Source organism: Heloderma suspectum, chromosome 7, assembly GCF_057233095.1.
Source record: "Heloderma suspectum isolate Gila_16-S chromosome 7, 16-S_ref, whole genome shotgun sequence".
In the NCBI taxonomy this organism is placed as follows: Eukaryota; Metazoa; Chordata; class Lepidosauria; order Squamata; family Helodermatidae; genus Heloderma; species Heloderma suspectum.
The window spans coordinates 45011691-45038864 of record NC_139464.1 but is presented as its reverse complement, the minus strand read 5'-3'; the positions used below and the strand labels follow the sequence as shown (position 1 = coordinate 45038864).

The window sequence follows — 27174 nt, the reverse complement described above, 5'->3', positions numbered from 1 at the left end:
TGTGTTTACAATGGAAGACATTGTCACCTAAGCCTCTGTAAATTCTGTGAATGAGGCAGGGCGATTGCATGATAAAAGCCTCATCTGGAAGCACTCTAGATGTGTGAGCATTTTCTCCCTGGCTGCTTTAAAAACTGATCTCCCTAAGGTTTACCTGTTGTTGTTTCTTGGTCTCCTCCCGCAGGAAGATCTGCATGTGTTTGGAGATTGAAACAGCCTTGTAGTACTCCACAAGTTTATTTAGTGACTGGAACTTCTCACTCCATAAAAAGTAGTTCCCCTTTGTGTCTTTCATCACTTTAAAGTGCTGGACATCCTCTTCATGCCTGGGTACCAAGTGGAGAAAACAAAACGTTTGGATTTCTGCTCATCTTGACATGGCTCCATCCTGCTTTGTATCCTGCATTAACAACATTCATTCATAGAGGGACACCTTTTACACAATAAGCGTTATTTTGATTGCTTGTGGAAATACATGGTCTGGAGTACAAAAATAACGTTTTAAAGCCCCAACATTTAGGGTCAAACTAGTTGTGGCATTTGTCGTATAATTTGGCATTCTGTAGCTGTTTAAAAAACAAAGAAAAACCCCCAACCAGTGCAGGCCCCCTCACTTGGAATGGGGCCATGGTGTGTGTGTGGAGGGGAGATGAAGGGAGGGGAGAGGGGCCTTAACTCTTTGCCCCTGTTACAGTCTCTCCCCATCAGAATCACCCCTCCAACGTTATTTGCAATGGGAGGAAAGCTTACATGGAAGTGTATATATGTAAGTGGTCGGTTAATTGGCCCTTTGGCTAAATTAAGAATTCACAGAAATACTCTAAGCTATTTTGAACTACCAAGAGTCACTGGAGAAGACAGAATGTGGCAGCCAATCTAGACCAATGGCCGATATAAAGACCTTACACGCAAGCACCAGTGCTCTTACAAATAGCCCGTGTGACACCTGGACTGATAGAGAAGGCTGGAGGATGAACCACAGCCCTTTTGCATAATCGTACATCATAAAAGGTCAGAGAGGAAACCTGTTTACGAGGTTTCTGTGTTACCATACACAGGAGGGAAACTCCCAGCCCTTCAAACCTGCATCCTTTACTTCAGGCTCATCACCGATTTCGATATAATCTGATCATCCTTTCCTTTCTCCCAACTAGGTCATATATAAAAATAAGATAGGTCATTTGGAAGGCCTTCAGCACAGGGGCAGCGTACACACTGAGAAAGACTTCTGCCCAGGGGGGCAACTGCCAGTTAGGTTAGACAACACTGGACTTAGATGTGTTTGGGGCTGGGCCATCCCTCTGCCACCCAAAAGGCAACATTGGGTTCCTGGAGATTTAGTGGGATACTGCTCTGGACTTCCTCCCTGTTTTAAGCTGCTGTCAGTGCCTGCTATTAGGACAGCCAGCAGCAGCCAGGGTGGCCGGGTGAGAGTGGGTGGAACAACGGAATTGCTCCTCATCTGTTGTTTGAATTGCTGCCAGTATTGTCTTGTGCTTGGGTTCAGACAGTCCATCTGCCTCCATTCAGCAACCCAGAAGGCAACCCCAGGCTCTTATTGACATCTCTCCCTCTCTATTTTAAATTGCTGTCAAGCATTGCTGTCAGGCCCCCTTCATGGATCACTGCCTTGTTGTGGCGAAGGGGCTTGCGTAACTCAGTGAAGTCATAAGCTATGCCGTGCAGGGCCACCCAAGATGGACAGGTCATGGCAGAGAGTTCTGACAAAATGTGGTCCACTGGAGAAGGAAATGGCAACCCACTCCAGTATTCTTGCCAAGAAAACCCCATGGAACATATCACAAAGCTAAAAGATATGACACCAGAAGATGAGAACCTCAGGTCGGAAGGTGTCCAATATACTACTGGGGAAGAGCAGAGGGTATTTCCAAGTACTGCCAGAAAGAGTGAAGCGGCTGGACCAAAGCCGAAAGGACACTCAGCTGTGGATGTGTCTGGTGGTGAAAAGAAAATCCGATGCTGTAAAAACAGGTTTAGGAACCTGGAATGTAAGATCAATGAATCAAGGTAAGCTGGAGGTAGTCAAACATGAGATGGCAAGATTGAACATCGACATCTTGGGAATCAGCGAACTAAAATGGACAAGCATGGGTGAATTTAATTCAGGTGACCATCATATCTACTATTGTGGGCAAGAATCCCTTAAAAGAAATGGAGTAGCCTCATAGTCAACAAAAGGGTGGGAAAAGCAGTACTGGGGCACAATCTCAAAAATGATAGAATGATCTCAGTACGAATTCAAGGCAAACCATTCAACATCACAGTAATTCAAGTCTATGCCCCAACCACTGAGGCCGAAGAAGCTGAGGTTGATCGGTTCTGTGAAGACCTACAACACCTTCTAGAACTAACACCCAAAAAAGATGTCCTCTTCATCATAGGGGATTGGAATGCCAAAGTAGGAAGTCAAGAAATCACCGGGATAACAGGCAAGCATGGCCTTGGTGTACAAAATGAAGCAGGACAAAGGCTAATAGAGTTTTGCAAAGAGAACATGCTGATCATAGCAAACACTCTTTTCCAACAGCACAAGAGGTGACTCTACACATGGACATCACCAGATGGTCACTATTGAAATCAGATTGATTATATCCTTTGCAGTCAAAGATGGAGAAGCTCTATACAGTCAGTAAAAACAAGACCTGGAGCTGACTGTGGCTCAGATCAGGAGCTTCTTGTTACAAAATTTCAGCTTAAATGGAAGAACGTAGGGAAAACCACTAAACCATTCAGGTATGACCTAAATCATATCCCTTATGAATATACAGTGGAGGTGAGGAATAGATTTAAGGGAAGAGTCGGATACGACTTAACGACTGAACAACAACAACAATTGTCAAAGGGCCCATGGGAAGGCCAAAGGCATGGAAGGTCTGCTTGTGGGTGCATTTTGGGAGCCTTTCATTCTTTTGATCTAGTGGATGTGTTGAAAGAATATGATCCCAATGTGGCTGGATCTAGCAGGGTTATGGGGAAAGGGAGATATGGCACTGGGGGACAGTGAAGAAGTGCAGGCAAGGCAGCAGTGAGTGAAAACACCACCCCATCCTCATGCTAAATGCTAAATGGTAAGCTAATCATTCAGCCATGATCAAGAAGTTCAATTCTATCAGAGTGGCTTGAATAGAAACAACAGATTTGTACCCCACTACAGAATGTTGATTAGCTTACCAGTGCCAAGATGTTTGTGTTATCATCACTACTCTTTTGTGAATGTCGCTGTGCTTATTTTATAAGTTTATATATACGCTTTAATGTAATTGTCACAGTCTGTGGATTTTGCATTTTTCTCTGACCTTCCTGCTCACAATTCCCCACCCATCCCGGGGAAACCTACACACACACACACGCGTACGTATCCCCGAACTTAGGATAACTCATCGTAAATCTAATTAAGTGGACTTCAGCCCATGAAAGTTTACATCTTAGTAAATGTGTTAGTTTTTAAGGTGCCACAAGACTCTGCTGCTTTTGCTGTAACATGCAGGCTAATGCAGCTATTCCTCTGGAAAGGGCTAATGAGAACGTTTTCAAACTACTATGTTGGCTGCTGCTCAAGTTGCTTTAATCTGTTCTGCTGTTTTAAGATTGTGTTTTGTTTCTGTCGTCCTTTCAAAGCAGCAGAGCTGACTCCTATCCCCAAGGCAACAAGTTACTTCTGGGTAGACATAAGCCCCTGTCCCGCCCCTCTTCCTTTCTGAAAATCAGCACTGCTTCCAACAGCCTGTGCTGAAGCCAGCTGAGGTCACATGGATTCCCAAACTGCACTGAAGCTGCTGTGATTGGAAAACCCATCACAAACAGAGTTTCAAAAAGCCCACATTTAGGGTGCGAAATGCCGCATTAGCTACAGGGAGGGGCATACATCATGTGACATGATCGATTTGGGGGTGGAGCAGAAATGGAGTAAAAGCCTGGTATAGATGACCCCTGGAAATTACTTCTGAGTTAGTAATACATAGGATTGTGCTGTGAATGTATTTTATTGACGGATATTTTTTATGATACTGTAAGTCACCCTGAGGACTCTTTGGAAGCAGGTGGCAGAAAACATGTTGAAATAAATAGATCTCTCTTGCTCACAGAGACAGAAAGTAACACTGTTTTAAGTTGGCTGCCACAGAGAGGCCCCTCCTACCCAACATCAATCTGTCTTAAAAGATCAGAAAGACAACTAGAAGCCACAGGTACCTGACAGAGATGGAGAAGTCTCCTGAGGAGTTCTGACTAGCTCGGACGACGAAAGAGCCAACTCCTTTGTCCTTGAGCATATTCTCAGCCTTGTGACGGGATACTCCTTCATGGAACCAGCTGCCAAGTGCAACAAATCACAGAGATGAATTGACAATGGAAAAGAAATTGGAGAGGAGATTTCACCCTAAGCCAGGTAAAGATAAAGATACAATGAGAGGAAATGCCACATGACTAATTTTGAAATAGCACAACCCAATCCTTTGCTAAAGAAACAATGGATTAAAAAACAACATCCAAGATGAACAAAACCAAGCAAGCCCCTGCCAAAATTCAGAGTGTTTCTGCAGCTCAGATGGGAAAATGGAAACATGCCATTCTGTCTGTTAAGTGCAATGCCTGTGTGTGTACATATATAGCAGCCTGTTAGAAGAAACATTTCATTCTGGGGGGTGGAAGGGGGATACACCAATAAGTGATATAGTTCAAGGGGCTCAAAGAGATGAGCATATATCACCCTAATATAATAATCCAAGACACAAAGACTTCTAAGAGGAAAAGCAGACCATGTTTGACTTAACAGAATATAAAATACAGGCGTGCCTTTATTTATATATATTTTGAGGTCTCAACTTCCAGCAGATGAACCTGTTCCACACAAATAAATCCTTTTTGTTCCAGCCAGCAGAGGGCAGTGGTGCAACACATACACACCAGGGACAATTCCCCCAGGTCTGGAAGCATGCAGGTTAATAATATGCAAAGAATTATTTAGAAACCTACATTGCCAGATATCTTGCCTACTGAAGTCAAGCCACCAGGCAGGTGTTCTCTGCTATAATACAGCCTTCTCAGAAAAGAAGCTTTAAAAAAAGGCTGCTGTGTTGTTTGGTTGTTATATATATCGTAAATATATTTTTAAAATTTATTGTTAGATTTATATCCCACCTTTCCTCCATGGAGCGCAAGGCAGTGTACATCGTTCTACCCGCCCCCATCACTTTATCCTAGCAACAACTCTGGGAGGTGGGTTAGGCTGAGAGACAGTTACTGGCCCAGGGTCACCCGGTGAGCTGCATGGCTGGATGGTGATTTGAACCCAGGTCTCCTCAGTCCTAGTCTGACACAGTCTAACCACTACAATTAGGAGCGTGCTGGTACTGCCAAGATTGGAGGCAAGTGCTGAAGGCACTTCAGTGTTAGCAACCTCTGTAACTAACTGGTGGGTTTGCATAATGACACTGACTAATAAGAGGTGATTTGATGGGTTGGTAAACAGGGAAGCTTGCAGTCACTTAGGGGCTGGCACAAAAGAACGGGGTTCAGTATGCAACAGCTGAGCTTTCTACATTGGCCAGTTCAACAGCATTTCTGGGGGTGAGAATGGGATGAATGGCAGGAAGAATGATGGGTCTGCGTATGTGTGATGGTTGACTGAGTGAGTGAAGAGGGGTGGAGTGTGTGTTCTATAAACTGTGTGCTTTGCTTGAGAGAGTCAGATAGAAACAGGGATATGATTTGAGAGGGATGTAGGATTTTAGGATTGAGAACTGAGAGAGAGCGGGAGGTCTGTGGTGATTTGTGAAGTGACTGATTGAGAGTGTGATCTGGAGTACTGTGTGTGAGAGAACATACATTAATAGATCCATTAAGAGTTACTTGTTTAGTATTCAACTAAAATAAGTTTACAACATATTACAGTAGTTAATAAAGTTTATTTGTTTAACCAAATCCTACACCTTCTGCTCTGGGTTACGTAAGGGGAAGGTAATAAAGGAAACAATACAGGTCATATTACAAACGAGTGTGTCCTTGCAGATAGAGCACTGAGTGTGGGTTGGACCTGAGCCTTAAAGGTCCTGGTGGCAGTATGATTGTGTGTGGGGAAGGCATTCCCTGCTTGGGATGAGAAAGGCCTTAGAGAAGTGGTATTCTCATAGAGAAGGGGCAGGAACACCACACTCCGCATATGTATTCAAAGAATGTATGAGGGGACTAACCCTCCTGCACACCACCGATGTACCTGGTGGCCATGCCAGCCCGCTATCTGCACATTCATTGAGAAAGGGCCCTACATGTGCACCAGTGTGCGCACGTAGTGCTTCTTCATGCAAGGTAGGAGGGTCCAAATAGGCCTTTACATGGAGGAGCTCCGTGTGTGTGCATCGGTATGCCAGTAGGGCACCTTCTCATGTGTCCCGAATGTGTGGAAGGTGTGGGAGTGGCTGAAAGGCACAGCAGTGCTGGAGGGGCATGACTGCTGGGCGCGATCCCGCTCCTCCCGCTGTCAATGACTGAGGTGTGCTCGGTGGTGTAGTGGAGACACGGTGCGCAAGGACACAGCGCTGCCCACCTCACACTTCCCTGTTGGCTCTGAGCTTAAGCGGCAATCCTCACAGTAGCTGCGTGGAAAATGAATGTTCCCAGCAACAATAAATTATTCCCTGTCGTAATGCAAAGGATACGGGGGTTGCTTGGTCTTGAATGGTCCATGAAGACCCATTAGCTTGACAAAAAACCTGCTCCTGGTGGAGATAAAAAAACGTGAGAACGGCTCTGCTTGTTGATGCGGCTCAACACAGCTGCCTGCATTATTGAACACTCCTGGGGTGTGCGGCTGTGGGGGACTGTCCTGAGGAGCACCTGCTCTTCAAAACGTGTCGCCACACCAGTGGCGGTGCTCTTATGAACAACCGTTATGTGATCCAAGGATTGTGGGGCCTGCGCCCTCTGTGGCTTTCCAAGAAACCCTGGCGCATGCCTTTCAGATCGCATGCCGCTTCCTTTGTGCCCCTTAAAATATGGCCGCCCGAGCACCCGCTTGGACTGTTGGTACACCTGGGCTGGCCCTAACAGGCAGGCCGTGGATGGGCTGACATTTGTGTATCACACTTTGATAGCATCGAAATCTCCTCATTAGTTTCTTTCAGGCTCTGCTCCCATGCGTGTGTTGAATGAGATCTATATGGAAGATGCTGGTATCTATGTGAGGAATGTTAGGAAAACATCATTCAGTGGCCAACAGAGTTGTGTATTCTTCTGGACAGGACAGGGAGAGGGAGAATGTGGGTGAACATTACAGGACAGGTGTGAAAAATGCGGGAAAGCTGCGTTAAAAATATTTTCTTTCCCATAGCCCCTACTTTCTTCTTTTCAGCACTTTTTGCTAGCCTATTTCTCAAATATGCACAATCCAGGTAAAACACTTTGAAAAACTGACATGAAAGTACCAATTCTACTTACCTGGGAATGTGAAGATCTATGTAATTCTTTGGGACGTATCCTTCGTAACTCTTCAGTTCAGCCTTGTACCAATCTTCCTGAGAGCTTAAGATCTGTACACCACAGGGAGAACCAGTATTGGGTTTAAAGGGCAGATGGTCCTTATGCTTAGCCTAGCTTCTGAAAGCCCCACACCTCCCTGAGTCACAGACCATGCTCCCCACTGTTAGCCACTGTCAGCTTGGCTGCAAGGGTCTGAATCAAGTTTCAGCCATTTTCTGGAAAGAACTCTGTTCTCTCAGGAGAGATGGAAAAGCGCAGCCTGACTACTGGGACAAGAGCCCCCTTCATGTGTTACACACGTGAAGAGAGGCTCCACCATCAAGGGATGGTGGGGCCATGCTGCTATCCCCATCCATGCCTCAGGTTGCACAGTTTCTGCTGTCCCCACACCCTACATCCATGCATGAACAAGGGGAAAATCTATTAGTGTAGAGGTCAACATGCATAGGCTTCCCTGGGAGCTGGAACTCTGACCACACAGCATTTCAGCTTCTAGGGAAAATCTACATGCTGCAGGCATCCATGAGTAACACATGGACAGTGTTGGAAAGTCTGGTGTGATTTACAGCAGAGTTGCTTTATATAGAGAAAGCGTGGCAACACAGCATTTAATATTGGAGGCAATAAACTCAGGCTAGAGCCAGTTTAAAGGAGGTTCAAATCAACTTACTTTATTAGTGGCTTATAGACATCATCAGAGAAGGCTATCTAATAAAGCTGTTTAACTACAATCATCTCCTAAAGCTGGTTGTGTGAGTGTAAGTGAGCGAAGGCATGAGATATGGTTACTTGCTTCCTTCAGGAAGAAAGCCACATGGAGCTTGTTGCAGAGACTGAGGAAGAAGAAAGAGGAAAGGGAGGGAGCAGGAAAAAAGGAAGTGATAAAGTTACAGGACATTCTCTATCGGCCCCTAGTGTCTAGAAGCATGCGGAGTTCTTCCTATTATCCAACAGACAGGGAGTGTGGGGCTACCAGTGTGGCCCCTGATTGTGTGAAGTCCCCTTTGTGAAGTGGGTTAAAGTCCTCATAATGTAAGGAATTGGCTCTAGTAGTAGACAGAAACAAAGTTCCAAAACAAAAGATACAGAGGTGGCAGGTAAGGACATGTCCTCCTAACATCCCAGCTGGAGCCCATCCAAATTAAGAGACAGGCTGTGAAACCTTTCTTGACCTGTGATTGGTTAATTGTTATGAAAGAGTTCAAGGAGTGGGAAGACCTCTCCTGAAAGTGACAAGTACAGGGCAAAGATGGGAAACTTCCAGCATATGAGCCATATGTTGCCTGCTAGGCATCCCCATCCATCCTACCAGGCCTTTCCACGACCCCTCCCCACTCTTAAGAACAAAAAAGAGCCCTGCTGGATCAGACCAGGGATCCATCTAGCCTGGCATTCTGTTCACACAGTGGCCAATCAGCTGCCCATGGGAAACCCATAAGTAGGAAACGAGTGCAACAGCACCCTCCCATCCAAGTTTCCCAGCAGCTGGTGTACATAGGCATACTGCCTCTGGTACTCGAGGTAGCATAGAGTCATCAGGACTAGTAGCCATCGATAGCCTTCTTCTCCAGGAATTTGTCCAATCCTCTTTTAAAGCGATCCAAAGTGGTGGCCACCACTACATCTTGTGGAAGTGAAGAGTTCTGGAATTCTTCTTGACCCCTTCCCTCCATAGCCCACTTCCCGCACTTCTCAAGGGTGGGGGCAGAGATAATGGGGGAAGCGACCTCTCCCTCCCACTGCTGCTTGGCTGATCAAGGGAAACTGCTGAGAAACAGAGGGGGACATGGGACTGCAAGGCAGGGGAAGCTGGTGGTAATGTAGGAAACTATTGCTTCTTGTTCCGTGTGCTGAGAAAGGGGCAAGAGGGAGGAAGAAGAGAAGGGGAGAGTGAGTTAAAGGAAGATGGAGCCAGAGGGAAAAGGCTTGGGTGGGGGAAGAGAAGAGGAAAGAGAGAGTGTTGCTGGAAACCACACACTCTTGGTTTTGGTCCTATGCACCACTGGCATGCATCCCCTGGAGGGTTACACACAAGCAAATACAACCTTTGGGTTGAAAATGGTTCCCCGCCTCTGATACAAGGAGCTAGGCTAGTAGAACTCGCATTCATGTTTCATCTGATGCTTTAACAAGACATTCTGCAAATACCTTCAGGAGCCACCCACATATACACACGCACATACTTGGCCAACATGGTAGACTTTTCAAAGACCAATCAGCTGCATTAGACTTAACTGAGTACCAGTGGATGCTTTCTCCATAAGTTAAATTTGTAGTTATGTCTAGTAGTGCACTACTTGGGTCCTGCCTGATAACACTGCTACAAATTCCCTCAAGATATGGAGGCTGCTCCCAGTCAGAAGGACAAATCATCACATTCTAGCTGTGGGGATGCTTAAAATAAGACAAGTACAGGGCTATCTCTTCCACACAACCACTATGTAAAGACCCCAACTTGACTAGCACCTTGCTCCATAACATAGTTAACCAAATAGTTAATCCAGCCCTGTCCTGTAGCAAATGAATGAGACTTGAAGGGAAGACAATGCAATCAAAAGGAAAAGGAAGCAAGAGGAAATTAAATGATTTGGAATGGTAATTGAAGACTGGATTGAGTTGCTGGTATCGGGAGCTCTTGTAGAACAGCAGCCAAGGGGGGAGCTAAAGGTGCGTTCAGAAGAACTAAAGCTATGAGGAAGATAGGGAGGAATTAGAGGAAGTGCTCGTTAGTTTTGTCCAAATTCCTGCAGACTTGTTCAGATCGTGGACTGTGCAGGTCTAATATGTTTGTGATGAAGGGGCTGTGCTCTGAAGATCTTACAAAGAGCTCAAAGAGTTTTGTGTGAGGCTTTTAATAGGTTGCTTTGCTTTTAGTGGTCTGCGCCAGAGAAATACAAATCCTCAAATTTAACTAAAGAGACAGAGGAAACCTAAACAGTGCTGATGTATAGAACAATGTGCATGTGTACTTATGTGTGTGCACACAGGGCATTTGTGTGCAATTGGCTGCTGTATGTTATTCCTGCTTTGGAGACATGCACCAAGGCCCTATGCATATTTACATGAAAGAAAGTCTCACCAATTTCAGTAGCAATTTTCCTCAGGTAAGTGTGCATAAGATCGCATTTTGACTTGTGTGCTCCCTAGCACTGAGGCAGTTGAGAAATGGAAGAGAAAATGGATCAGAGGTTGGTTGATGTTTGAACCTGCACAAAATGGAACAACTGTAGGCCTGCTCCTGCTAAAGTTGACACAAATGGGCCCATACCCTGTTCCACTGCCCATGGATTGTGAAAGCACATTCAGTCAATGCAGAAAAATGGCTTTACCTCTTCATGTTTAGTGAACAGGAATAGCTTTCCTAATCTGGTAGCATTTTAAGTTCCTTACACTGGTGTAAATGACTAAAATGTATACGGTAACAGAGAATGCTTCTCTTATTTTTCTCATCATAGAAATAACCACAGATTCATCTTTCTTTCAACCTTGACAATGTCACATCAAAGTGAACTGCCAAAGATCTGTACAGCTATGTACTGGCTAGATTAGCTACACGAGTGACTAATTTTATGCTAAAACTTAATACAACTAGTTTTCTTCCCCTGTAACAATACATAATCAAATTGTGACAATCTTAAAATCAGTTGTTGTTTAGTGCTTGAGTTGTTGGAATTAGGTTTCCACAAAAATGAACTAGTTCCAGTGTATGGAGAACTCGCTTCGGATCATTTCCTTTAGAGAAGGAGGCTAGTGTGGGGAGGTAGGTTTCCTCCTGTCAGTGGGCTTCATCCTTCCTGCCTCTTTAATCTCTGCATCAGCGCTGTGCCCCATATCGCCTTTCAAAAACAGCTCACTACTCTCCAACTTTGTGTGTACATGTTGTTTGAGAACATTTATGATGATACTACTCTATATGATGTGGAGAGCATTAGAGAACAAGACTTTTTCCAGTATTGCTTGTTTCCCCTGGAAATTGTCCCAATTGCCTTGTGAATACCTCTTCCACAGTTTGCAGTTGTTTACTATCCTTGTAGCAGTTACCACTTGGAATCTTACGCAAATATTTTGTTCTTCTTGCTCATCTTTGACAAAAAATTAAAAGCATAAAATAAAGAGGGGAGGGGGAGACATTCCTTTGCAACCGAGAAAATCGGTGAATCTCTGACCCACAGCTGCTATTTTAAGAACCAACTCAAGTTTACTAGCTTGTGGAATGGATGGTTAATACAAGCACATAAGTACTTAGCAGAACTGAACAGTGTTAAACAGAAAATACTTTGGTGAAACTTTGGTTGGCACTTACCTTCAGAATGTCTCCAGCCCGGAAACTCAGTTCATCCTCTCCTGATGCATTGAAGTCAAATTTTGCAGTGGCTTCCATGCTACCTCCTGTGATAGGGAAAACCAGAAAGGATAGGATAGTGTTTAAAACTGTTTTTGAGGAAATATATTTTGTCACAGGAAAGTTATTACTGTCCAATTGCTCAGGGAATCTTCAGCTGAACTTGTGTTGCAATTATTTTCCCACTTATGCTGCCAGCCACTTGAGCAGGCTGATCTAATGGTGCTGCTACACTGGTGACTGCTATGGAACAGCTAACACCACTGTAACATAGTCACAATCCTAAGCTCAGAGTCAAAAGTCAAAAGCTCAGAGTCAAAAGTAAAATAGCCAAAGAAACAAAAGCTAAATGTAGCAACGCTGACACGCTCCCATGACTTCCCTGAAAGCTCTGCTATCACCAAACCAATCACTATTTTGGCTGACATCATCACCTATGCACAGAAGACACTAAGCCAACATGCAGCGATGACCAAATGTCTCCATCATGTCATCTAACCTGCTACATGGTGCATGCTACACCATGCACAATCAAGCGTCAAAAGAGACCCCCCCTGCTGTTGCCTCTTGCACATGGGGCTGTGGATAAGAATTTGGTATGGAGAAACCATTTGGTTCTCAAGAGCGGGGATTGTGCCTTGGTGTAGAAACAATGCCTCCATGCAATGTCTATAATGAGACACACAGGGAAGTTTCCAAATGGCCTTCACAGGCAGCTTCATGAACACGGCATTATGACTGTCTAGTTGTGAAGTTACTTGTACATGCAAACAGTGGTCAAAACACATTCGCCGAGCAGAGGGAGCAGCTGGAGCTGGGAAAAGGCAGCTCTGACCACAGTGTGCGGAAGGCGCTTTGATATCTTCTGGGACAAAAGGTTCTTGGGAGATACAAGTAAAGACAAGGGGAGGTTATCAATCCTCACAAATGTCAGAAATGGAACCGCTACTTATTTCTGGTGTGTGTGCGTGCACAGAAGCTCTTCAAGTATCTCATCTTAGTATCAGAGATGTTAACATAGTGGAAGAAGTCACCAATATGACTACACTATGTATTTTAGTAGCACTTGTATATTTAGCTTCTAATAATTTGTTCAGGTGGATCAAATGTACAGAAAATGAACACACATGACACGGATCCAGTAGCAGTGGCTGATTGCACTGCAGGCAAAAACCTTGCTTTTACGGTTGCCATCAGTGCTGTTATGGACAAGGGCAGGAAAGCTGCTCTTACCATTTCCTGCTAGCATGGCTGTGATATGATCTGAAAGGGCTGTCAGTGCAGCAGTGCCTGCAGCTTGGGCGGCTGCTCCTCCCTGCTGAGGCTGCTAAGAGCAGCGCAGGAAGTGGCTCTGTTTATAGTATAAGAGCGCTGCAGCATGAGCAGCCAAGAAGCAGACAACAGGGCCTTAAAAAACAATCTACAAAATGTGGGCCATCACCCACAATAATTTGTCATCACATTGTGTTCATTGTTTAAAATACCTTTATTTTACACCTTTACACAACTCTGCTAGGACACCTTCACATTATCATCATCATCATCATCATCATTATTATTATTATTATTATTATCCCAAAAGAAGAGATAATCATACTGAAGATTTGCATAGAGATTTAAAGTGGGTGTTTGCATAGAGATTTGAGGTTCTCAACCCAAAATTGGCTCAACACCTTGGATAGCTCCTTTAGAGTTCTGACTGGTCCTGATTGATACCCGGAGCGGATTCACCGCCCCTCTGACATCAGAACCCCAGCCTCCGTTGATTGCAACACGTATATTATCTCAGCCTTGCCCACCCTGGTGCCCTCCAGATGTGCTGGACTACAACTCTGATCATTCTCAGCCAGCATAGGACCTACCACTTGACCAAAGAAGGCAGTGCCACATAACATGCAATGATGTCAAGCCGGAGAAATGAAAGATTTTGTACCCTTTACTTTGTGAAAAAGATAGCAAGTGGCCTTTGCTACAAAAATACCTTCAGGTAGTATACCAACGGCTGGATGTGATGATCTCGTCTGATCTCAGAAGCTAAGCAAAGTCAGCCCTGGTTAGTACTTGGACGGGAGACTACCTGGGAATCAGGCTTCCTGCACTGAGCTGGGGGTTGGACTCGATGGTCTTGTAGGCCCCTTCCAACCCTATGACTCTATGAGCTTCTTTGATTCTAAGGTGTGCATTCAGCCCTTTAAAGTACAGTGTTTGAGCAATCCTTTAGTGGAAGAGTGCAGCTTATTGAAACTAACCCCCATGTTCTACTAATAATTCTGCAGAAAATTCTTCAGTTCAGAGAAGCCACCAAATTGTTCCAATATGGGGAAATGTTTCAATGCTACCTAAGTTAAATCTATACTGTTAGTTAACAGATTTCTGTCCCATGTTCTCGTAATTTACAGTGCATTGTTTCTAGCCATCAGCTTCTTCCAGTGCTCCCATATTAGGAGTAAGGCAACTACATAAGGCAACCCTTAAGGGAAGGATAGACATATGTGTGGAATAGTAACTTGAAGAGGGGAAATTTGCACTCTTCGAAATCAGTGCAATTTTCACCATAACATCATATCTATGGTTCACCAATTTCCAGATGTTATAAATACAAATAACATAGGTAGGAAACAAGTTCCAAATGCTTCTAATTGGAACGGATATGCAATCAACTAGTGATGACTGCAAATTCTTACATGGAACTGAACTAGAACTGATAATATGAAGGTTAAAGATTCTACATCCAGTCACCAATCTTGTCCTTCATGCACAGAAGGATCTCCTGCATCGTGTATAGAATCATATATAGGAAAAGAATGGGGAGGGGCCGTAGCACAGTGGTAGAGCACCTGCTTTGCATGCAGAAGGTCCCAGGTTCAGTTCCTGGTATCCCCAGGTAGGGCTGGAAAAAACTCCTGCCTGAAACACGGAAGAGCTGCTGCCGACAATACTGAGCTAGACGGACCAATGGCCTGACTTGGTGAGCTTCCTATGTGCCTAATCTGCCCACATTCTGAGAAACTGTGAAGGGTACAGATTTGGTTTATTCATTCATTCATAGCCATTTGACCCCCCAAACGGGCTAAGTTAGACATGTATAAACCAGCCCAAAATCTCTTACCAGAGAGCCCCAGTACTGCCTTTCACAGCAGAAGACACATACCCATGAGGAAGGCATTGGTTTTACATCTTGGGAATCAGCGAACTCAAATGGACAGGCATGGGCGAATTTAATTCAGGTGACCATCATATCTACTATTGTGGGCAAGAATCCCTTAGAAGAAATGGAGTAGCACTCATAGTCAACAAAAGGGTGGGAAAAGCAGTACTGGGGTACAATCTTAAAAATGATAGGATGATCTCAGTACGAATCCAAGGCAAACCATTCAACATCACAGTAATCCAAGTCTATGCCCCAACCACTGAGGCCGAAGAAGCTGAGGTTGATCGGTTCTATGAAGACCTACAACACCTTCTAGAACTAACACCAAAAAAAGATGTCCTCTTCATCATAGGGGATTGGAATGCTAAAGTAGGAAGTCAAGAAATCACCGGGATAACAGGCAGGCATGGCCTTGGTGTACAAAATGAAGCAGGGCAAAAGCTAATAGAGTTTTGCCAAGAGAACACGCTGATCATAGCAAACACTCTTTTCCAACAGCACAAGAGGCGACTCTACACATGGACGTCACCAGATGGTCAATATCGAAATCAGATTGATTATGTCCTTTGCAGCCAAAGATGGAGAAGCTCCATACAGTCAGTAAAAACAAGACCTGGTGCTGACTGTGGCTCAGATCATGAGCTGCTTCTTGCAAAATTTCGGCTTAAATTGAAGAACGTAGGGAAAGCCACTAAACCGTTCAGGTATGACCTAAATCATATCCCTGATGAATATACAGTGGAGGTGAGGAATAGATTTCAGGGATTAGACCTGATAGACAGAGTGCCTGAGGAACTATGGACGGAGGTCCGTAACATTGTTCAGGAGGCAGCAACGAAATCCGTCCCAAAGAAAAAGAAATGCAAGAAAGCCAAGTGGCTGTCTGATGAGGCTTTACAAGTAGCTCACGAAAGAAGGGAAGCGAAAAGCAAAGGAGAAAGGGGAAGATATACCCAACTGAATGCAGAGTTCCAGAGAATAGCAAGGAGAGACAAGAAGGCCTTCTTAAATGAACAATGCAAAGAAATCGAGGAAAACAACAGAATGGGAAAGACTAGAGATCTCTTCAAGAAAATTGGAGATCTCAAGGGAACGTTTTGTGCAAAGACGGGCATGATAAAGGACAAAGAAGGCAGGGACCTAACAGAAGCAGAGGAGATTAAGAAGAGGTGGCAAGAATACACAGAAGAACTATACAGGAAAGATCTGAATGTCCCTGATAGCCATGATAATGCGGTCACTGAACTTGAGCCGGACATCCTCGAGAGTGAAGTCAAGTGGGCCTTAGGAAGCATTAGTAACAACAAAGCTAGCGGAGATGACAGTATTCCAGCCGAGCTATTTAAAATCCTAAAAGATGATGCTGTTAAAGTGCTGCATTCAATATGCCAACAAATCTGGAACACTCAACAGTGGCCACAAGACTGGAAAAGGTCAGTTTACATTCCAATTCCAAAGAAGGGCAACGCCAAAGAGTGTTCAAACTACCGCACCATTGCGCTCATTTCACATGCCAGCAAGGTGATGCTCAAAATCCTACAAGCTAGGCTTCAGCAGTATGCGAACCGAGAACTACCGGAAGTACAAGCTGGGTTTCGAAGAGGCAGAGGAACTAGAGATCAAATCGCCAACATTCGCTGCATCATGGAGAAAGCAAGAGAATTCCAGAAAAACGTCTATTTCTGCTTCATTGACTACGCTAAAGCCTTTGATTGTGTGGATCACAACAAACTGTGGCAAATTCTTAAAGTGATGGGAGTACCAGACCACCTTACCTGTCTCCTGAGAAACCTGTACGAGGGTCAAGAAGCAACAGTAAGAACCAGACATGGAACAACCGATTGGTTCAAAATTGGGAAAGGAGTACGACAAGGCTGCATATTGTCACCCTGCTTATTTAACTTATATGCAGAGTACATCATGAGAAATGCCGGGTTGGATGAATCAGAGGTCGGAATTAAGATTGCCGGGAGAATTATCAACAACCTCCGATATGCAGACGATACCACCCTAATGGCAGAAAGCGAAGAGGATCTCAAGAGCCTCTTGTTGAGGGTGAAAGAGGAGAGTGCAAAAGCTGGTTTGAAACTCAACATTAAAAAAACTAAGATCATGTCATCTGGCCCTATCACTTCCTGGCATATAGAAGGGGAAGAAATGGAAGCAGTGACAGATTTTACTTTCTTGGGCTCCAAGATCACCGCAGACGGTGACTGTAGCCATGAAATTAAAAGACGCTTGCTCCTTGGGAGGAAAGCTATGGCAAACCTAGACAGCATAGTAAGAAGCAGAGACATCACCTTGCCGACAAAGGTCCGTCTAATCAAAGCTATGGTTTTCCCAGTAGTAATGTATGGCTGTGAGAGCTGGACTATAAGGAAGGCTGAGCGCCGAAGAATTGATGCTTTCGAACTATGGTGCTGGAGAAGACTCTTACGAGTCCCCTGGACTGCAAGGAGGTCAAATCAGTCCATCCTAAAGGAAATCAGCCCTGAGTGCTCATTGGAAGGACAGATAATGAAGCTGAAGCTCCAATATTTTGGCCACCTAATGCGAAGAGAAAACTCCCTGGAAAAGACCCTGATGCTGGGAAAGACTGAAGGCAAAAGGAGAAGGGGACGGCAGAGGATGAGATGGCTAGATAGCATCACGGATGCAATGAATATGAACTTGAGCACGCTCTGGGAGAGAGCGCAGGACAGGAAGGCCTGGCGTGCTATGGTCCATGGGGTCACGAAGAGTCGGACACGACTGAACGACTGAACAACAACAACAACAATGGTCCCCAGAGACATATTGCTGAGAATAACACCTTTTATTCCTAAATAGAAAAGGATCTTCTTCACACACTTCCTCCAGGGTGTCTGTTAGCACTTTCTGTTTTTTTGTTGCTTATTTTAGGTGAATTTGAATTCATGTGACTGAACAGGAGACAGGCAGACTGCAGGCAAGACGTCTGACAGCCTACATGCAGCGCAGCTGGTATGATGTGACCCTGTTGTACAGCATTCTGTTCAGGCTGTGGTCCCCAGGACATACATCCCCTGTTGTTCTACAGTGCAGTCTAACAAAGTGTTTGCCAGTTCACAGATACAGAAAGCCAGAAGTCACCAAAATGTAATTTAGCCCCGTCCCAGCTGTATATGCCAGCCACCCCTCATCTCCTCTGATTAGCCTATAAAATCCAGTAGTACTGCGGACAGAGAGTGCATGACAGAAAGATCCCTGAAAAGCAAATAGCTTATCATATAAAAGTGGGCACCCATGAAGTAGCTACATATATGCATTTTCATGTTCAGGCACATAAAAACACAGAAGCTACAATTGCAGCAAGAAGGGAAAAAAACAGTTTAAAACATTTTTATTCATAGAATTTTGTCATTTTATATTCATAAGAAGGAGCTCCAGAGAAGTGGACAGCGTCCACGAAAGCTTATGCTAGAATAAATTTGCTAGTCTTCAAGTTGCCAAAAGGCTCTTTGGAGTTTTTGCTACAACAGACCAACACCCATCTGAAAATGATTAATGGAGGCTAGTCAACTAGTTCATTTTGTAGAGAAAATTAGGGATGTCAGAGAATTCCGCGACAGATCTTGGTGAGGTCGAATGCCAGTGCATTCGGCCGCCCGAAATCCATTGTGGAACGGCCTGCCACCCCGCCGCCCCCCCGCGGATCCCCCCCGGGACGAGACTTACCTGGGGCGGATGTTCTGGACAGCGGCGGATCCAGCGGCGGCTTCGGCAGGGGCGGTGGCTGGTCTTCTGACTGGCCGCCGCCGCCGCCATTTGCAGTCTGGTCTTTCTCTCCCCCCCCCCCCCTAGACGTGATAGGCTACATAAGTCTTTACATAGCCTATCACGTCTGGGTTTAAAAAACAAAACAAAACGCATACGCAAATGGCGGTGGCTACGGCTGCCGCCATTTGCGTTCCTTTCTTTTCTTCGTCTTAGTCTATGTAAATATTGACATAGACTAAGACAGCGAAAAATAAGGAACGCAAATGGTGGCGGCTGTAGCGGCCGCATTTTGCATACGAATTTTTTTTTTTTTTTTTTACCCAGAGCCCTCTGCGGCCGGAAATCCAGCTACGGACGGCCCTGGCCTGGGCCTGCCGCGGAGCACAGCCAGCCGTCGAGGATTCTGGGGGGAAGGACCGGATCGCCTCCCCCCCGTCGAGGATTCCGGGGGGAGGGACAGAACACCTCTCCCCCCACCATGAACAGAATCAGCGAAAAGGTAAGTGACTTTCGTACATCCCTAGAGAAAATGTAAACACGAGTACACAACATCTAATGATGTATCTTACAACAAACCAGTGTAAAGAGATTTCTCCATTATGACGTTAATTTCTCTTAAGTGACATCTATAATAAGTGTTGGCTCCCCTGTTATAGGATAGTCCCCCAAATCCTGGGGGGTGTTTCCACACTATTGCCTTCACTTCTTTTCCAACTTTGTTGCGCTGTTTCCCCAAGCGCACTTTCTGTCTCGTATGTCTCCATGTCCCAGAAGGACCCACTCTTTCATCGTTGTACCCTGGCAGGCTGTGCAGTTTCCATGGAGCCCTAATCACATCATTCTCTTGATGGCTGGGTGGACCCTTTTGGAGTGGGTTGGGTCTGCTTACCCTGTCTGTTTTCCTGCTTCCTCCTGTTTCCAATTCCCCTCTCCCTCACCCCCTCTGCCCTGCTGAAGTTTCCTGCTCTGGCCAGTCTTCTGCGTGCCTTCCTGGCCCTTTTGTTTTGCTTTAGCAAAAAATCAAAGCCCTGTGTCTGGAGCATTCCGCCCCCAACCTTCCTTGTTGCCCCTGAAACAGGGATTTAAAGCGCAGTTGTGCATTAATGAAGTGGCGAAAAATCAAAGCGCTGTGTCTGGAGCATCCCACACCCCTTTAAACTTTCTTTCTTGTCCCTAAAATGGGTGCTTATGTGTGCATCTTTTCATCTCTGCCTGACTGCTCCCTCCAGGATCATCTCCCCGTCTCCTTCACACAACTTCAGTGTTCCTGCCTCCTCGGCTGTGTTTCCAGGACAACAGAAGGGAAATGGTTTGGGATCAGGTTATCTGAAGAACCACCTACACCTATATGATCCTGTCCAGGCCCTAAGTTCATCCATAGGAGCCCTGCTCAAAGGCTGGCTTTAAGATCTATCAGGCTAGTGAGCAGAAGGAAAACTTCAGGCTGCACTGGGGGTCCTGATCCTATGGAATTCCTTACCATGGGCTGTTTTCAAGCAGGTATTTAAGACTTGGATTTTCCAAGCTGCTTTTAACTGAGCAAAGCTGTTGGTCCAAAACTGTTAACTGATGTTGCTTTCTTTTATATTATGTTTTTATTTATAGTATTAATATTTTGTGTTTTGAATTATGTTATAAAGCTCTTTATCGTGTGTCAGTACCACCATATTTGGTATAAGAAGAGTACACTTTATCAAGACCACTATTGCAGAAAGAAAAGCTGGATGATATAAAACCACTGTGTCCTTCTGTGCATCTTTGAATAGGAAGCATACTCAAGGGCTGATAGATTAAAAGCACCAAGTACTACTCCATTTCAAGAATTACAGGATAATTGCTCACCGAAGGTGTGTTATTTGCAGAGGAACAGAAATACAAAGCCTAGCTGGAGAGTTCCATCAACAGTTTCTCTATTCAAGCTAAACAAGGTGACACTAGTGATGATGGGTGCGGGGGAAATAAGGTTCACTGTTTTGCCATTTCTAGTCCCTGCAGTCTATGGGCTGGATCTAGATTTCAGCTGAATCAACTGTGCTGGCAGAAGTGGACTTTACCAGCTCCTCCTTCCCAGGGCAACCCTTCCGGCCCCCTGAAAATGCTACACAGACAGTCAGGAGGCCCTGCTGAATGGGTTGAGCTTTAGTGTGGGGAGGAGGGGGAGATCCCTGAACATCGTATGGAGGGACCTTCTGGAGACAGAACCCTTCCTCTAGTGGAAGGTCCCATCCTCTTGTGGAAGGCAGATCCTGGATCCATCCCCAGATATAGCTTGTTTCAGCCCTTTCTAGTAGCTGCTATTTATGGCCAAGAAGGACGGGCACAGAACCACCACTTGCTGTGCAACCTGCCCATTGGATAGGTTTCCTATGGCAAATATGGTCAGGGAAGGCTCAAAACAGTTTGCTGCCCACCATATATCAGGGTGGTGTGCCCAAGGATCTTTTCCATTGTTGCGCAGCATAATGAGGAATGCCACAGATAGCTCACTATGGCATTTCTACGTGAGGCTTTTATTGCATGCTCATGATTGGCCACTCACGTAAGTTTGCACATCCTTTACATGATGTTGCCAATCTCCAGCATGTCTCCCACACTTTCCTCCCTTTATCCCATTTTCAAAAAAATCGGAGATAAGCTGTACTAAACCGTAATGGTGCCATATCAGCAGTGTGAAATGCCACCACTGCACTATAATCCAGCCACTAGGCGGTGCTGTTTCATTGAACATATACAGCATTGCCAAGAAGGGGCATTTTCAATTCCAAATCATGTGTTCACTGTCTAAAGCAGCCCATTGTAACCCTAGAAAGTCTCTGGAAAAAGAAAGCCCCAGTAAGGATGCAGGATTTTTGCTCAATGTAGAGAAGCCCTACTTCACTGGTGCCTCTAAAACATTGCTGCTCCAGGTGATCACTTGGATTGCTTTTGCAGCCCAACCAGCGCTGGATATGGGGGATCACTGGAGGGAAAGGTACGTCATGACTTTCTCTGGAACACTTTCCATTTTTCTGACTATGCACTGCAGTTCCCAACTGGAAGCTGCCAGTTAGACATGCACTGAAAGGCATTAGAAAGAAGCTTGCTTCAGACCAAGCAAAGAAAACTCCATTAACTGCAGGAAGCAAAAATGACTTCAGTCACAATAGGAGCAAGGTCAGATCACAGATTTTACTTTCTTGGGCTCCAAGATCACCGCAGGCGGTGACTGTAGCCATGAAATTAAAAGACACTTGCTCCTTGAGAGGAAAGCTATGGCAAACCTAGACAGCATAGTAAGAAGCAGAGACATCACCTTGCCGACAAAGGTCCGTCTAATCAAAGCTATGGTTTTCCCAGTAGTAATGTATGGCTGTGAGAGCTGGACTATAAGGAAGGCTGAGCGCCGAAGAATTGATGCTTTCGAACTGTGGTGCTGGAGAAGACTCTTACGAGTCCCCTGGACTGCAAGGAGGTCAAATCAGTCAATCCTAAAGGAAATCAACCCTGAGTGCTCATTGGAAGGACAGATACTGAAACTAAACCTCAAATATTTTGGCCACCTAATGCGAAGAGAAAACTCTCTGGAAAAGACCCTGATGCTGGGAAAGACTGAAGGCAAAAGGAGAAGGGGACAATAGAGGATGAGATGGCTAGATAGCATCACCGATGCAATGAATATGAACTTGAGCACACTCCGGGAGACAGCGGAGGACAGGAAGGTCTGGCGTGCTATGGTCCATGGGGTCACGAAGAGTCGGACACGACTGAATGACTGAACAACAACAACAACTGATTGATGCACCTACTTTTCCCCCTAAAAGCAGAATCCTTACACCAGCTGGGGGAGGAAACCATGACATGCATTCAATGTCTAGCTTTCTCCATATTTTAGGCATTGCAGCAAAAAAAGCACATTTCCTGTTTTAATTAAAAGAATAGCACCCATCCATTAGTCAACTGAGAAAAGAGATATAAGCAAGTATTTGGTGGTTTGGTGTGGTTCATTTAGGTACATGTCAACCAGCCTATGTCACAGAGCAGAAGGCCTTACAGCGGCTGTTCTGTGCCTCATCAGTAGCATCAGCCTTGTGCCAGGTCAGTTTGATATGTGCTTACAATGTATTGTCAGTCTGAAGCTATATGAATGCTCATGGTCTGGGAGGGAGCACTTCCTACCAAGCCCAAATGAGCTGCCTACCGCATGGTTGCAATTACTGGGCCTTTTGCCTACTGAGCAGCCCAATGAGAGAGCTACAGTGAGCTATCCATTAGCCCAACCATCTGGCAATGTAAAAAGCTGGCTAATTTCTTCTATAGCTGCAAAAACCACCTTGTGACAAAGCTTTCTCAATTCTCAATCTGCAAAGAAAAATGATTTCTGAACCATATATGCAAACTAAAAAACCAAGTAATACCTCAGAGCAAAGCCCCACTAAAGGAAAAAAACAGGCATACTTTTATCAATTGTTTTGCAGATGGTATTTTTATTTTAAGGTTGCCACTGGGTTCTACCTTGGTTCTACAACAGCAACCCCTTCAGTTTTTGTTTGTACAATTGAATTAATGCCGTGTCTACAAAGAGGCTAGCTACACTTTATGGCAGCACAACAAACAAATTAGACTGAAGGCTTTGCTGAAATCCTATAATATATGGCTAAGAGGGATTTAATGCACAAATATTAACGTTTTCCCCACCTCTGCTTTCCCCCTGCTCCCTAGTCGATCTTCTTCTGCGGGATGTTACCAGTCTCAGAACCCCATGGAGGTGATAAACAACAGGGGTGAAGTGATTTGGTGGGATGGGGGAAGTACTCAGCATCCCCTTCTTTCATCCTCTTCTACATTTTAAACCTTCTCCCACTTCACAGAAATTCACGATGCATTCTAACATAGGAACTGCTGCTGTCACACATAGTTAGCCACTGAGCTACCTTGGTTTAACTAAGGCAGTAAATTTACTCTGATGTGATTAAACAAATGGCAGCCCCCAGGGTGGGCATATACTTTTGAGTTTAAGTGTGGTTTACTGCAGTTTTACTTAATTTAATTGGGGGCAGTCCTAGCCAATATGGGAGAAAGAAATAACAGTGTCTTCACGGAGATGTTATCAGTTTAATGAAGTGGGTTCAATAAGTAATTTAAATCAAACCAACAGAGGTGGGTGTGTACGTACAATGCCTTTATTTTTAGGGTATAATTCATTTTTAAAAACCTACACATATTTATGGATGTGATCCAGTCTCGTGTCTTTATCAAAGGACCTACACAGATGCAAATTAACCTATCAGCACAACAACCCAAATCAAGGTTCCAAGGGTATGGTCTGAAGGCATGTGATGTGAGGCAGCCACCTTTCTGAAGCTAAGCAGGTTTGGGTCTGGTCAGTGCTTGGAGGAGAGACCACCTGGGAACCGCATATTGCCACCTTGAGTTCCACAGTGGAAGAAAGGCGGGATATAAGTGTAATAAAGAAACATAAATAAGAATCATGATATTATGCTAGTACTAGGGATAGATATACCGGTTCAAATGTTTAAAGTCAGGTTGCCAGATCCCCTGAAATCACAACCCCCATGTGTGTGTGTGTGTGTGTGTGTGTGTATCATATACATGTTCTTTTGAAATTAAAAAGACTATTTTTACATAACTGAGTTTCTTTTAAGAAATTTGAATTTTTATCTACAAAACTGGGATAGAAATATCTTACTAGGGCAGTGCTTTCTTAGTAGTGGTTCCACTATCTTTCTTTTCCTGATGAATTATGTGTATCAGGAGAAAACCCTTTTGGGGCAGCTTTCTACAACTTCAGGGTTAAAAATAAAATAAAATCTTGAAGTGTAAAATAGCCTTTAAAAAATGTAAGTGGATTCTGAAGAGGAATGAGACTGTGGGCTTCATCACATGGAGCTTTTATCCTGCGATTGAGATCGCTCCTTCATGGAAGTTTGCAGGTTCTTTCCATGGCGCCATGACCCTGTCGTGACCCTCCTGCACTAAATGCCCTTTGTTCCATTTTTAAATAGATTGTAGATAATGAGCTATCAAATTACCCCGTTGTATTCCACTTGGGTTTCCTCCATGAAAAGAGTTAAAGCGGCAAGAAGAGGAGCGAGATCAATGAAAGATAATGTGGGGGGGGCAGGGGGAAGGAAGCGCATGTAAAGAGAGTCAGTTGTGATCCTGCATTTAAAACGGAAGCAGAAAGCCCCATTTTAAATGCAGGATTTTAGGCTGGTGTAGAAATGCCCTGTAACATTTTCCCAACTCAAATTTTAATGTAGGATTTTATTGTTTTAAACTGTTCCTATTATTGTACATCGCCCAGAGTGGCTGGGTGACCAGCCAGATGGGCGATTAATAAATTTAATAAATAAATTGCTTTACTTAACGTTTGAGGGTAATTGGGGTTTGGTGCTGGGGCTGTCTTTTTAACATCTAAACTGGTCTAACCCCTTCCTAATCAGTTTGGCTCAGAAAAGTAACACTGTCAAAAACTGAAGAGGCAACAAATACGATGATGTGAGCTCGGAATGGAGAGGATTCTCAGTTGTCATGTTTTGTAGTGAGCAACAATTAATCAACCAATGGATGAGAGTGTGTCAGGCTGTACATTCACAACAGGCGGAGAGTTATGAATGGGAGCTGTCGAGCCTTTCTTCATCATCCATCTATTTCTGTCCCACGCTCAGATGTAGTCCACATACAACAATTCATCCTCTTCCTTGTGGCATCTCTGACTAAAGACAGCTGGTTTGGGATGTGTGTAATGTCAAGTCACTAATGGGCCGTTATTTTTTCAGAGAAGGATAAAGTACCCCGGGTAGGCTGTGCTGCATATGTATGTTTCTTTGCAGAGCTTTACTGACATATCTTTATCAAGGCCTGTTGCAGCCCTTGCTATCAGGTTCTGCCCTCAAATTTCCATATGTGACAAGACAGCTGCACTACTCACATCTGGTTAAATGGGATCACGCATGTCAATCACTGCACTGCAAATCTGTGAGTACATTTAACCACAGGCTGGCTGTTATTCACCCACCCACATCCAGATCCTGGCTGTTAATTTCATTGTTGGCTCATTCACTAGACCTCTCCTCTGTACATTTTGAGTAATAATTACCTGAAACTCATAGAAATATTGGAAGTCAGGGCACCTGTTTAGGGAGAGCAGTGGGGGAGTCCTCGTGTATTATAGACCACTTGTGATTATTACTCAGGAGCACCTATCTTTCTCCCTGAGGGATAAACAACAAAACAGGACTATGTCCTGGTTATGTATGACAAAGGTGAAAATCTCTTAGCTTAAAAAAAAGGTATGACCTGGGTTGAGAATACTGCTATATTTTAATGGGGTTTTAAAAATAAAAAATGCCTTAAAATACATTGCTATTTTGCAATTTAATCTTGAATACATTCAACAGCAGGTCTTTGAACCAAACTGAAATCTCCTTACACCCTTCCTCTGAATTGCAAAAAAAAAAAAGGAACTGCCCTGAGAGTAAAAATGAAACCAGAAGAGCTCTGCAGGACCAAACCAATGGTCCATCTAGTTCAGCATTCTGTTTCCAACAGTGACCAGTTGCATGCTTTTGGGAATCCCAGAAGCAGGGCATGAGGGCAAAAGCCGTTCACACTGCTTGGCCCCCAGCGACTGGCATTCCAGAGGTATTCTGCCTCTGAATGTGGAGGTTTCATTTCATTCTCATGACTTCTAGTTTTGGGGAGACTGATCACAGTGGTGCCACTAGGACTGGACCACTGGGCACAGGGCTGGGCCCCTGCAGCCCCAGATGCAATCAGCACTCTTTTAGAAGAGTTTGGGCACACTGCAGAGCAAAGCTGCAGTTGCGCCTGGGATCTTTATTTCTCTAGAAGGCTTCTAGGAGAGGCTCATATTGGCCCAGAGGCCCTCTGGGGAAATCAAGATGTTGGGCAGCTTCATTCTGCAATATGCCCCAAGTCTTCTGAAAATTAAAGAAAGAAAAAGAAAGAAAGAAAGAAAGAAAGAAGGAAAGAGTGCCACTTCATGGTAAAGGATAGGGAATGAGCATGGAGAGAGAGAGCACATGCAAGCACACACAAGTGCACCAAGAGGAAGAGTGAAGCAAGAGGGAAGGAGAGAGAGCTTGGGTGGGGGTTGGGGGTAGAAGAGTGAAGAGAAAGCAAACACAAGGGGAAGAAGAGAGAAAAGAGAGAAACAGCATCCAGGGGAGGGAAGAGAATCCAGGAGATTGAATGACCAGGAGAGTGTGTGGGGCAGGCAGAGAGTATCTTGCTCAGGGCCCCTTCTACCCTGGCCCCAACACTGAGCAGTTCTCCATGAACTGGCATATGGATTATATAAGGGCTTTATTAAGGATTGCACATAAAATTTGCTATACAGAAAATGTTGACACCATCACCTAGGCATTTATGCACAGGTGGAACTCCACTGGATGTCCATGAACTATGGTCTGTTTCCATCTGC

General features: G+C 44.6%; 1 protein-coding gene across 2 annotated transcripts in view; it reads right to left on the bottom strand.

The window, feature by feature from the left end:
- Positions 1-27174, bottom strand: part of GRAP2 (GRB2 related adaptor protein 2) — a 74230-nt gene that overhangs the window by 15007 nt on the left and 32049 nt on the right. For both annotated transcript variants that reach the window (XM_084809888.1, XM_084809889.1), the window contains 4 exons: positions 11801-11886; positions 7456-7547; positions 4213-4332; positions 155-326 (listed from right to left, as the gene is read on the bottom strand). In XM_084809888.1, the coding sequence (XP_084666014.1) occupies positions 155-326; positions 4213-4332; positions 7456-7547; positions 11801-11878 (462 nt within the window). In that variant the 5' untranslated portion in view covers positions 11879-11886. The remainder of the gene's footprint in view (positions 1-154; positions 327-4212; positions 4333-7455; positions 7548-11800; positions 11887-27174) is intronic.